The sequence below is a fragment of the Peromyscus californicus genome, unplaced genomic scaffold, assembly GCF_007827085.1.
Source record: "Peromyscus californicus insignis strain IS unplaced genomic scaffold, ASM782708v3 Scaffold_10__1_contigs__length_136768540, whole genome shotgun sequence".
Lineage (NCBI taxonomy): Eukaryota > Metazoa > Chordata > Mammalia > Rodentia > Cricetidae > Peromyscus > Peromyscus californicus.
Window position 1 is genome coordinate 100,081,100 of NW_026294391.1, and position 12,912 is coordinate 100,094,011.

Sequence of the window (12,912 nt, forward strand, 5' to 3'; positions counted from 1 at the left end):
ATTTAGGACTTCCAGGTAACTGAGATCATGATTTAAATGGATTTGGCAATGCTGGGCAGTGGTGCCACTTGGGAGGCAGAGGCAGATGGATCTCTGAGTTCGAGGCCAGCCTGGTCTACAGAGTGAGTCCCAGGGCAGCCAGGGCTACACAGAGAAACCCTGTCTCAAAAAAAAAAAACCCAAAAAACCCAGCTTAGCCTACTGTATTTGTATTTTTCGGAGTATAATAATTTGAAAAGCAATTATATTGTGACATAAAATGGTTCATGATGGCTCAGTAAAGTGTTCCTTCGAGGAGCATGAGGGTTAAAGGCTGACATTTTAAACCTAGGCATTGAATTAATGTAGAGACATGATAACTGAAACCTCTTTATCAAGAGAGATGTCACATCAGAATGATTTCAGGCCAGGTGTGGTGGCATGTGCTGATAGTCACATTACTTGGGAGGCTGAGACAGGAAGAATTGTTTGGACCCAGGAGATTGAGCCAGTATCTTAAAAACCAGCCAGAATAACAAAGAGTAACACATCAAAGAATACCAAAAGATAAAGACAGCCATCTTGGTGATACACACCTCTAATTCCAGTACTCGGGGATGACGCAGGAAGATTACAGTTTGTGCTCCATGACAAGTTCCAGGTCATCCTAGGCTACTTAGAAAACCATGTCCAAAAAGAGGGGAGTTAGGAAGAAAACACCTAAAACCACAGCATACAACAAACAACTATTAAAGCTTAGTTATGCTTATGTTTCCCTAGAACTTCCCCAGATGTCAGTACTGATGAGAAGAAAGGTAGGTTAATTGTGTCTTTATAAAAGGCTTGCCTCTTCCAGAGGACCCTAGTTAGGTTCTGAGCATCCATGTCAGGTTGCTCACAGCCACCTCTAACTCCAGCTCCAGGATACTGGATGCTTCTGACTTGTGCAGGTACCTACTCTCACATGCACATACATATATGCAGACAAACAACACCAGCCGGTTAGCCCTGAAATCATATACACACAAGCAACCAAAACAGACTTAGCTGGTTGTATTTATATATTTATGCACACATATGCCAGCTTAACAATAATAATCAAAGAAAAAGAGGCCATCAATTTGAGGGCAACAAGGGGGAGATGGGGGTGTTGGAGGAAGACAAGGGAAGGGGCAAGTGATATGATAATATTTTAATTAAAAACAAATATTAAAAATGGTAAAATATAGGGGTCATTTGTATTTTTATATTCATTTAGTTATTCTATAGTCAGGGCATATGGTTGAAATATTATTTGACTTAACCAATTTCTATAGTTAGAAGAAGAGTAAGGTTCCTTTAGAGATACAAAAGATGCTTTCTTCGTATAAAGTGGTGAGAAAGAAAGCTGTGAACCAGTCATATTTGTATTTTTCCTGTCCTGAGTGACCTCTGAATAAAATGGGTGTGAGATTAGGGGTTAAGCTGTTACCTACTTTCCATGACAAGGACTCTTGCCTGAATGTTCTAGGTGATCCTGAGTCTGCCGCTACTGAGCTCCAGTGCATTTGGCACAACCTAAGCTATATGAAGTGTTCCTGGCTCCCTGGAAAGAACGCAAGCCCTGACACAAACTATACTCTTTACTACTGGTGAGTATGTATCACAGGTACAGCAGATTAACTGGAACACTGATTGTGGTTGTGCTGGGAGCCTTTGGAGTCAATCTTATTTTTAAAAAAGAATAGCCTGGTTTTTTATATGTGATGGTAGGGATAAAACTCAGGGCCTTGGCTGGATAGTGGTGGTGCATGCCTTTAAATACAGCATTCGGGAGGCAGAGGCAGGCAGGTCTCTGTGAGTTCGAGGCCAGCCTGGTCTACAATGCTATTTCCAGGACAGCCAGGGCTACACAGAAAAACCCTGTCTCAAAAACAACCAACCAACTAAACAAACAAAACAAAACAAACTAATCAACAAACCAAAGAACTACCAAAGCCTTGCAAATGTCATGGCTTACTGGGCCTCTTATTTTCTATAAGGGCAGTAGTGTAACACAAATCTTAAAAGGTCATATTAATAAAAACAAACCTGGAGCCAGGTATTGGGGTGAATGCTGAAAGATCAGAAAAGCAGAACAAGCCACAGCCAACCTCACCTCGACAACTCCTCATCAGATCCTGTTTCCTCAGACTGAAAGTCCTCACCCGAATGGATCTCAGCTGAACTGCTGCTAAAAGCCTAAAAACGTAAAAGCCTGCAGTTCTGGTCCTCACGCCTTACATACCTTTCTGCTTCCTGCCATCACTTCCTGGGATTAAAGGTGTGTGTCACCATGCCTGGTTGTTTCCAGTGTAGCCTTGAACTCACAGAGACCCTATGAATCTCTGCCTCCCAAGTGATAGGATTAAAGGTGTGTGTGCCACCATTTTCTGGCCTCTATGTCTATCTCATGGCTGTTCTGTTCCGTGACCCCAGATAAGTTTATTAGGGTGCACAATATATTAGGGGGACACAATATCACCACACAGTGGGTTGGTAATTCATAATGAAACCCATTACTTGGTATGGTAACTTAAAAACTAATCTGAAAAAATTTAAAAAAAAAAAAAGGAAAGGGCCATTATTAAGATGGCCCAGCAGGTAAAAGGCACTTGCCGCCAAGCCTGGGGACCTGAATTTGATCTCTGGAATCCACATGGTGACTCCTGTCAGTTGTTCTCTGACCTCCTCACGTGCTCCATAACATGTGTACCTCCCACTAAATAAATAAATACCTATAAATAAATGTATTAAGAAATTTAAAAAAATATAAAAAGGAAAAAAAGATTCCACTCTTAAAAAACAAGAAACAAATGACCAAAAGCACCACAAGAAGAATAGACAGTTGAGTAGAAAATACATCTACTTAAAAAGACTTCCTGTTTTACAGTGCCCATCCACACAGTACTGCAGCATGTATATGGGAAGACCCCAGTATTCCTTTCACTCCTTTTCTCTCAGTGGTAAACTCTAAAGCAATATCAAAACCAGAAAATTAGTGTTGACACGATCTACAGTCTTGCCACATGACAGCAGTTTCATATGTACGTGTGTGTCCTATGCAAGTTTATCACATAGTTCCACCACTACAAAGTTCCCTCCAGTTGCTTTTTCATAGCCACACCCATCTCCTGCATCCCATCTTCCTTTTCCTTCCCCTCTCCCAAGTCTCTGGCAACCACTCGCTAATCTGTCCTCCATCTATATAATTTTGTTATTTCAAGAATGTCACTAGAATGAAATTCTACAGCAAATATCATATAAAATGGACTTCTAAAATAGCAGCACAGTTCTCCTGAGAGCCATATAGTATATATCCTCACATACATACATATTACATACATACACATATTGCATTCCTTTCTTTGTTTTTGAAACAGTTTCTCATTCTGTAGCTTAGGCTGGCTCACTGTGTATCCCAGGCTGGCCTCAAACTGTGGCAATACTTTTGTGTCCTCATGCCTGGCTGAAATTGGAGGATGTTTTAAAGCAGGTTTATTTACTCTTTATAAAGGCCTGGAAGACTTTTATTGATTGATATTTGTACATATTTGTGGAATATTGTATTATAATTTGGCTCATATATACTATGTGCAGTGATCAAGTCATGCTAATTACCACATCTCTCTCCTCAAATATTTTTTTTAAGATTTATTTATTATGTATACAGCATGCCTGTGTGCCAGAAGACGGCACCAGATCTCATTATTGATGGTTGTGAGCCACCATGTGGTTGCTGGGAATTGAACTCAGGACCTCTGGAAGAGCAGCCAGTGCTCTTAACCTCTGAGCCATCTCTCCAGCCCATCAAATATTGTTATTTCTGTGTGCTGAAAGCCTTCAAACTCATTTCCTATCTTTGAAATGTGTAATTAGCTGTTGTGGGCTCTAATAGCCCTACTGGTTTTAGAACTGTAGTTACTGTACGTACTACCCACCATCTTCTATCTCCTTATCAGTTGTGAGGATTGTATTAGTCGGGGTTCTATTTCTGTATAAAAATGATGAAAGGGTTTATTTTAACCTACAGTTTAGCTGGGCAGTGGTGACAAATGCCTTTAATCCCGGTACTCAGGAGGCAGAGGCAGGTGGATCTCTGTGAATTCAAGGCTAGCCTGGTTTACAGAGTGAGATCTAGGACAGGCACCAAAACTACACAGAGCAACCCTGTCTCAAAAAACCAAAAAAAAGCCGGGCGGTGGTGGCGCACGCCTTTAATCCCAGCACTCGGGAGGCAGAGGCAGGTGGATCTTTGTGAGTTCGAGGCCAGCCTGGTCTACAGAGCGAGATCCAGGAAAGGCGCAAAGCTACACAGAGAAACCCTGTCTCGAAAAACCAAAAAAAAAAAAACAAAAAAAAAAAACAAAAAAAAGGGGGGGCATTTTAATCTACACTTTATAGTCCATCTTGGAGGAAACTCAGGGCTGGAACTCAAGCAGGAACCTGGTAGAGACCATGGGGGAGTGCTGCTTACTGGCTTGCTCCCCCTGCCACACTCAGTTTGTTTTCTTACACAGGCCAGGACCACTGCCCAGGGGTGTTACCACTCACAGTGGGCTGGGCTCTCCCTCACCAGTCACTAATGAAGAAAATGCTTCGCAGCCTTGTCCACAGACCAATCTGACGGAAGCGATTCTTCAGTTGAGATTCCCTCTTTCCAGATATGGCTAGGTTTATGTCGAGTTGACAAAAACAGAATCTAACCAGGGCAAGGATATTAGGCACTGTTACAGCTGGATGGAGAGAAGAGTCTGGCCTTGGGGAATCTGTCCTCTACTTGGCCTCGCTCTACTCACTCGTTTGATAAAACAGCTCTGAGAGAAAGGCATGGGTGGGACCCTGTCTCAGACTTCTGAAGATAAATGCCCTGGAATATCACATTGTGGCCGTGACTCAGTGGTAGAGCACTTGCCCAACATGCATGAGACCTTCGGAAAAGGGAACAAAATCATCTTGGAGTGACCATTTTGCCTGACTACATCGTGGAAAATATTTGTATATTAAAACACTCATGGGTATAGATAATGAAACAGAGTGCAAAAGCCCCATATGGTGTTTTCATTTAAATTTATTTTTAAATGATACATAAAAATTATTATTCATATTTATGGGCTACCATGTGATATTTCAATATACATACATATATATATATATATATATATATATATATACACACACACACACATAGTGTGTGTGCTCTACAAACCAGGCTCGGCATATCAGCCTCCTCAAATCCCATGAATTGTTGAATGAAATCCCCCTAAATGTCCTGGGGAGTTGCACTCACTCTCCTCCCCTTTGGGTGGGAGGGTCAGCCCGATAAGATTGAGACACACCACAGGTAAAGGCAGGCGGTCCGAAGATCATGTGCTCCATTCTGTAGGTTTGTTTTCCCCAAACCCCTATCTCTGTGTAAAAGTTCTCATTGGAGGTTTTGCAGTTTCACTTGCTCATTCTTGGTACCTATTGAAATTCTCTTTTCGTAAGACTCGTGTGGCTCTCTTGTACCTTTATGGTAAAGTCCATCTTCTTCAACATGACAGACAAAGCCCCTTATCACCTGGCTACTGTCAACCTGTCTAGCCTGTTTCATCCCCCTCCTTGGACCTCTGCCCCTCTTACAGCCTACATTGAATTTATTTCCATTCTTCACACTGACTCTTCAATACACAGAATAGTGATATTCAAACAGGGATATTTAAAGAGAATAATGGGAACATTCTACCTTTTCTCATAGTCTGCACCTTCCCCTTTGACCTAATGCCTCCTGTTTGTCCTCAGCTCAGCTAAGAGGCAATTTCCTCTTCAGAAAGTCTTCCTTGACCTCTCAAGTCTGAAGACATAGCCCCAGTAGTACTTTTGCATGTCATAGTGCTCTGCACAGTGCATCGTCATTTCCTGTTTACTTAGTGGTAGTTCCCTTCTCCAGGCTGCAGTCTCCTTTGAGAGCAGGGGCTGTGTTGTGTTTTTCCCAGTACTTGACACATAACGTAGGTGTTCCATAAATCACTTGTGCATTCGTGGTGCAATCCAAAAGCAGAGAACATTCAGGGATAGGGTGAGGACTTAGACGTATAAGCACTGCAGGATCTCTATAGTTCGGGAGTGAAAAAAGGACTGAATACATCTGGCTCCCCAAGAGGTGCTAAAAGGAAAACAAACGGAATTAAGCTTCTAGGAGTCTCCTGATTCTGTGCTGCAGTGAAAGCCATAGAGAGCTGTTAATACAGGCTTTAAAGATGCCTTAGGAATTGGTAGATCCCTATGTTTCTTGTGCTATTAACCCCAGAGTTATTAGATTGGAACCACAGGGAAATCCTTTAGAAATGTGTCTATAGGAGGGGATTAGAAAGAGGGTTGGGAGGGTCTTAAACTTACCTTATTTCATGACAGACTGTGAAGGAAAGCAATCCAGCTTTTACAGTTGGGGCAAACTAGTTCTTGGAGATCTAGGAAGAGAAAAAGGGAGAAATAGGGAGGTGCCCATGCCCTGGAGATATGCTAGCAAAACACAAGACTCAGTGCAGACCATACAGTGTTCCTGTGGTGGTTTGAAAGAAAATGCCTGCCCCCCCATAGATAGTGGCACTATTAGGAGGTGTGGATTTGTTGGAGTAGGTGTGGCCTTGTTGGAGGAAGTATGTCATTGTGGGAGTGGGCTTTGAGGTCTCCTTTGCTCAAGCTACGCTCAGTGTGACACAGTTGCTTCTGCTACCTGTGGATCAAGATGTAGGAGTCTCAGCTCCTTCTCCGGCACCATGTCAGTCTGCATGCCACTATGTCCTGCCATGATGATAAAGGACTAAACCTCTGAACTGTAGCTAGCCCCAATGAAATGTTTTCCTTTATAAGAGTTGCCGTGGTGTCTCTTTATAGCAATAGAAACCCTAAGACAGTCTTCTTGGGATTAATTTGGAAAAGCATTCTTCTTCTCTTGGATGATGCAGGCTCTTGTCTAGGTTGACAGCAGATAGTGTTTCTGTTGGTATTCAGCCCCACGTTGATACCTTTTGGCAAGGCACAATCTATAACTGGACATGGCTCAAGAAGTGATCTGGAAAGTGGTAGTTTACTGATACCATAGTGGCCAGGTATCAAAGATACTACTACTTGTCAGTGTATTTCTGGAGCTGGTAATTTGACAGAGGCTCTCTCCATAGTATATGTAGTGTGTCCTTGGTCTGCTCAATACAGGAGATGCTAGTTATGTATGACTGTGTCTTAGTTACTTTTCTACTGCTGTGCTAAGACTCTATGACCAAGACAATTGATAAAATAAAGTGTTTAATTTGGGGCTAACAGTTCCAGAGGGTTAGAGTTCATGACTATCATGGTATCATGGTGGGACAGCAGCCAGACAGGCATGGCACTAGAATAGTAGCTGAGAGCTCACATCTTGATCCTCAACTCCAAGACAGAAAGAAAGCCAACTGGGAATGGCATGGGTAATCAAAACCTCAAAATCTACCCCCAGTGACACACCTCCTCCAGCAGGGCCACACCTCCTAACCCTTCCCAAACTGTTCCACCAAGTGGGGACCAAGCATTCAAATATATGAGCCTTTGGGGGACATTCTCATTTAAACCACCACAGGCTGTTTACAATTTAATTAAATGAAGTGAAAACCTTAGTAACTCAATATCACTAGCCAATTCCAGTGGTCACAAGTGACTGCTGCATTGGATGGTGCTTTTCTGTTTTACAGTGTTGCCCCATGTCTTCTGCTCTCTCCATCCAACAACTTCTTCATTCTAGTGTTAGACTATGTGTGTATTCCAATCCTTACTTACAATGATCCTTTCTTATCTCTGAGCCTTGGTTTTATCATCTGTAAAGTGGGGAAAGTGATAATAACTACTTCCAAAGATTGTTGAGGGCTGTTATATGAAAAGTGCTTGCAACAGTGACTGATGGTCAGCATGGCATTTTGTGAGGGCTGCACATACTAGTGTTTGCTAGTTATTTGCATTCTCTTGGAGGTATGGTCAGCACTCAGTGCTGCCCATGCCTCCTCCTCTTCATCCCCCCATATTGATACTTTTCAATCAAAACCCCAAAGTCAAGGGAGTCCAGACATGTTATTGATTAGCAAACATAAACAATGGCTTACGTACCCATGTAGACCACACATTGCACAAATTGCCAGACTGTTTCCCCTAGCCCGTTAAGTCCCCTATTGGGGAGTTGTTTTTTGAGTTCAAAATCATTGTTTGCAACCCCAGAGCAGTGACTTGTGTTCCAACAGGGTACTTTGGTATTGGAAAGAGCCTGACCTAAAACAGCTCCAGTTTAGCCAGCTTGATCAATTTTAGGGATTCCCCCCCCCCCTGCATTAATCACTTTCAGAGTCCACGAGTATCTATGAACTGTTGAGGGAACAAAATGAAAGATGAACCTAAAAGACTATACATCACAGGAGTTCCTTTCATTATATTTTAAAAGTCACATTTATCACTAGCTTTTGTAATGCAAGAAAAATGTCATTAGTAGCTTTAGTTTCTGTTGTGGTTGGAAAACATTCCAAGACTGTCTAATCCCCAAACAACTCATGACCACAACTTATTTTTAAAAGTTTTCTTTTATAATCCATAGAGATTTCTAACTAAGAGGAAAGATTTTGTGCTTTTAGGTGATCATAGTGGCACATGCTTATAATCCCAGAACTTTGGTAGTGGAGGCTGGAGGACCCTAGGAGTGCAAGTTTGTCTTTGACTGCAGAGGGAGTTTGAGGCCAGCCTGGCCTTCAAGACCCTGTGTCTCAATAAGAACAGCAACATGAAGAGATGAACTGACTCTTGAAAGACATGTTCTGTATCAAAACACTTCCTTGTAGTGTTTGTAGGAGTAAATATATTACATTTTCATTATTTTAAAAAACCCCTGATTTGCAGTAGGATTTGCGTTTCTGTCAGAGTTCTGATTGCTGAGCTCAGGAAAAACTACAGATAAGTTTGAGGTTACAGGTCAAGGGTTTGAGACTGTCTGTTCTTTGTTCATTTTTTAAAAATGATCTTCCTTTTCTACAGAACCTTTGCATAACTCCTACTGTGGCAGATGATGTAAGACTTGACCCTGTCTTGTACCAGTTCCTAAAAAAACAGAGTTCTCTGATAGCTGATGCTGGAGAGAGAGAGAGAGAGAGAGAGAGAGAGAGAGAGAGAGAGAGAGAGAGAGAGAGAAAGAGAGAGAGAGACAGAGAGGGGGCGAGAGAGACAGAGACAGAGACACAGAGAGAGACAGAGAGACAGAGAGAGACACAGAGACACACAGAGAGACACAGAGAGAGAGAGACAGAGAGAGAGACAGAGAGGAGGGAGAGAATGTAATGAATACACTATCCATTGTCTAGGTGCTCATGGTCACTTGGGAAGGTATGTGGAGAGATGAAATGTTATTTAGGATGCCAACAGTACCACTTATGAAAGCCTAATGGTAGAGTGGACACTCAGAAAGCCCTTGTGTGCTCAAATGTTGATCTGGCAGTAATGGGAGGGCATTAATAATGAAGGTCATAGAGGCCAAATATGATCTGAAACAGTGAGATCATGAATTAGGGGGTGGCCAGTGGGAATATCAGAGATGAGACTCCAAGAAAATTGGCAAACAGAACTTGGTGATAGGATATAGAGAAAAAGGAAAAAACATCATTTCAAAGTATCTAAGGAACATAGAGAAAATGAGCTCAGAGTGGAAGAAATGGAAAGATTGGCATAAATGGCAATTTGGTGGAGGAGAGGGTACATATGGTGTCTTCAGACAGTGACTCTGAGGCAAGAGGGAAGAATGAAACACTCAAATGGAATGGTTAAAGTCTGGGATGATCAGGGTGGTGATGCATGCCTTTAATCCCAGCACTCAGTAGACTTGAGACAGGTCTCTGTGATTTCCAGGCAAGCATGGTGAATTCCAGGCCACCTAGACCTATACAACAAGACCCTGTGTGAAACAAACAAACAAACAAACAAAACATGAAATCTTAGAAGAATTCCGAGGTGAATGGTCAGATTTAGGAATTCCCCAGAATGAGTAGATAGGGAAATTGGAAGTAGAGAAGGTGAAGTGCTGAGTTTTGGTATACTGCTTACCTTGTAAACATGAGGATTTGCATTCACATCCTTAGCACCAACATTTAAAAAAAAAGCTAGGTGTAGTGGTGTATGCTTTTAATTCTAGTACTGAGGTAGAGAAGATGGAAGGACCCCTGGAGCTTGCTAGTCAGTAAATGTAACCAAAACTCCTGGTTCAGTGAGAGACCCTGTCTCAAAATACAAAGTGGAGAGCAATAGAGGAAACCACCCAACATTGCCCTCTCACCTCCACATGCGTTTGTGAGCACACACGGGTACATACATACACACATAAAACAGAAGTAGAGAAGAATGTTATTATGACTCCCCACCCCTGGGAGCAGGGAAGAAGGAGGGGAACCATCTAAGAAAGCAAGGAAGGAAGAGGCAGAGTGGACAGAGGGGAACCGTTGGGGTTCAGTATATTTGCATTTTCAGAAGGGGTAAAACTTCTCATCCTGGCTTCAGAACTTCTTCCCTCATATAGAAGAGGAAGGTCAGGATTCCAGTGCCCATGGCTATTGTGAATACCAATGTCTGTCATCAGAGGACAATCTTTTCTAGAATATGAAATGAGCCACATTAGAAAATAGGCGTTTAAAAAACACTCATGCCTTATTGCATATATTGCTTTTCATGGACATTTCTTTCAGCTATTTTAAAAAAATGACTACCCTTGTCTCTTGACCCTGTGTTCAAAATAACACAGAGCATTGTCTCATTTTATCTGTAGGTACAAGAGCCTGGGAAAAATTCTTCAGTGTGAAAACATCTATAGAGAAGGTCAACGCATTGGCTGTTCCTTTAAACTAACTAAAGTAGATTCCAATTTTGAACAGCACAGAATTCAAATAATGGTCAAGGATAATGCTGGGAAAATTAGGCCATCCTACAAAATAGTGTCTTTAACTTCCTATGGTAAGTTTTCAAAGCCCTCTTGGACAACATGGATAAAAGGTTGTCCCATATTTTGAACAGTTAAAACAAATAATTAAAGATGATAATTTTCAGTCTGAAGATCTTCCTGAAACAAGAGACTGCATTTATATAAGCTTTTTTTTGATAGATGTTTTCAAGAAGCAAATTGGAAATGGTGAGTACCACATACTTTTCTTCTTGTTGACTTAGAAACAGGCAGAGACTTAGGACAAACAATTGTACAGCCAAGATTGGAACCTGGGCTGTCTAACTCAAAGATCTTGTTTCACTTTGATCCTCTGGAGGAGATGCTCATCTGATCATATAGTCCCTGAATAATATTTTGGCTAGAAAAACTCCTCAGGAGTATTACTAGAATACTTCTCATAATCCTGGGGATTGAGTTCAGGACTTTGCGAATACTAAGCAATGCTCTACCACTGAACTATACACTCACCAGCATATTCAAAATATTTAACTTCATGTGGCACCTGTATTGATCAGTTATAATGTGTAGGCCAACCATATCTGACTGTATTGCCTAACAGGCCAGTAGTAGTTTGCCTCTCTGTTACTTTCATAAAACAGTGGTCAAAACCAACTTGGAAGGGAAAGGGTTTATTTGTCTTACATTTCCATGTCACAGACCACTATTGAAGGAAGCTGAGGCAGGAGCTCAAGGCAGGAAACTGGAGGAAGGACTGAAGCAGAGACCATGGATGAAGGCTGATTACTGGCTTGCTCCCTTTGGCTTGCTCAGCCTACTCAGAGGTGGGACTGCTCACAGTGAGCTAGATCCTGCCACATCAATCAGCAATCTACAAAGTGTCCTTACAGATGTGCCTGCAGGTCTATCTGATAGAGACAGTCCCTCTTCAAGCCATGTTACAGCCTACAATGGTGACTCCAGTTTGTTTCAACTTGACAAAATTAACCAGCACAAGGCTTGAACAACACGTATTTGGTTGAGGACTTAGCACCTCCTTTTGCCAAGGCAAATAGACCCTTTTTGAGTGTTTCCTTATTTGTAAAATGGAATATATCGTTCCCTTAAGAGCCAAAAGACATGAGGCATCTAAAGGCATTTTGTAAATCTCCAAAGTAAAATAATGTCAGTATATTGGTTTGCTTGTTGTAGTAACCTACAAGGGAGCTCAGATTCTGGCTAAATGAGAAGTGGATGATTAATAGAAAGAAATAGGCACAATTTGACAAAGACTTGTCTAAATCTGTAAGCAGAACACTACTTCCCACTCCTCCAGAGAGTCTTGGAAGTCAACTGTAGCAGGGGACCAAAGGCAGCCTAGTTTGTAGGCCAAGAGAGTGAGGTCAGGCTAGTTTATCACATGGGGGTGACTGAAGTAAAGCTGTCCTTCCTCTTGTTTGGCAGACTGTCTTAGGAAGGGTTTTAAAGTTTTACTGTTCTTTCTGGAATTAATGGTGACATAAAAATTCTTCTTGACAAGAAGTTGGCCTCTATGTTTTCTGTTAATTACTCATTATTTTCTGTTCGTTATTCTTTTTTTTTTTTTTTTTTTTTTTTTTTTTTTTTTTTTTTTTGGTTTTTCGAGACAGGGTTTCTCTGTGTAGCTTTGCGCCTTTCCTGGGACTCACTTGGTAGCCCGGGCTGGCCTCGAACTCACAGAGATCCGCCTGGCTCTGCCTCCCGAGTGCTGGGATTAAAGGCGTGCGCCACCACCGCCCGGCTCTGTTCCTTATTCTTAACCATAGTTCACACCTGCAAAAGTAATCTGAACTTGCTAATGCTTTCAAAAAATGTAATTGGGATTGTAATCATACAATGCTAAGTTTACCACCATCATCTTACATACACAGTAGTGTTAAGTATATTCATATTGCTGTACAGCAGATCTCTACAAGAGATTCTTTTTCTTTTCTTTTTTTTCATTTTGAGACGGGGTTTCT

The 12,912-nt window shown here is 41.7% G+C and overlaps 1 protein-coding gene across 2 annotated transcripts in view; it reads left to right on the forward strand.

The window, feature by feature from the left end:
* Il13ra1 (interleukin 13 receptor subunit alpha 1) overlaps positions 1–12,912 on the forward strand; it is a 60,986-nt gene that overhangs the window by 18,693 nt on the left and 29,381 nt on the right. For both annotated transcript variants that reach the window (XM_052738115.1, XM_052738116.1), the window contains exons 4-5: positions 1,490–1,610; positions 10,802–10,986. In XM_052738115.1, the coding sequence (XP_052594075.1) occupies positions 1,490–1,610; positions 10,802–10,986 (306 nt within the window). The remainder of the gene's footprint in view (positions 1–1,489; positions 1,611–10,801; positions 10,987–12,912) is intronic.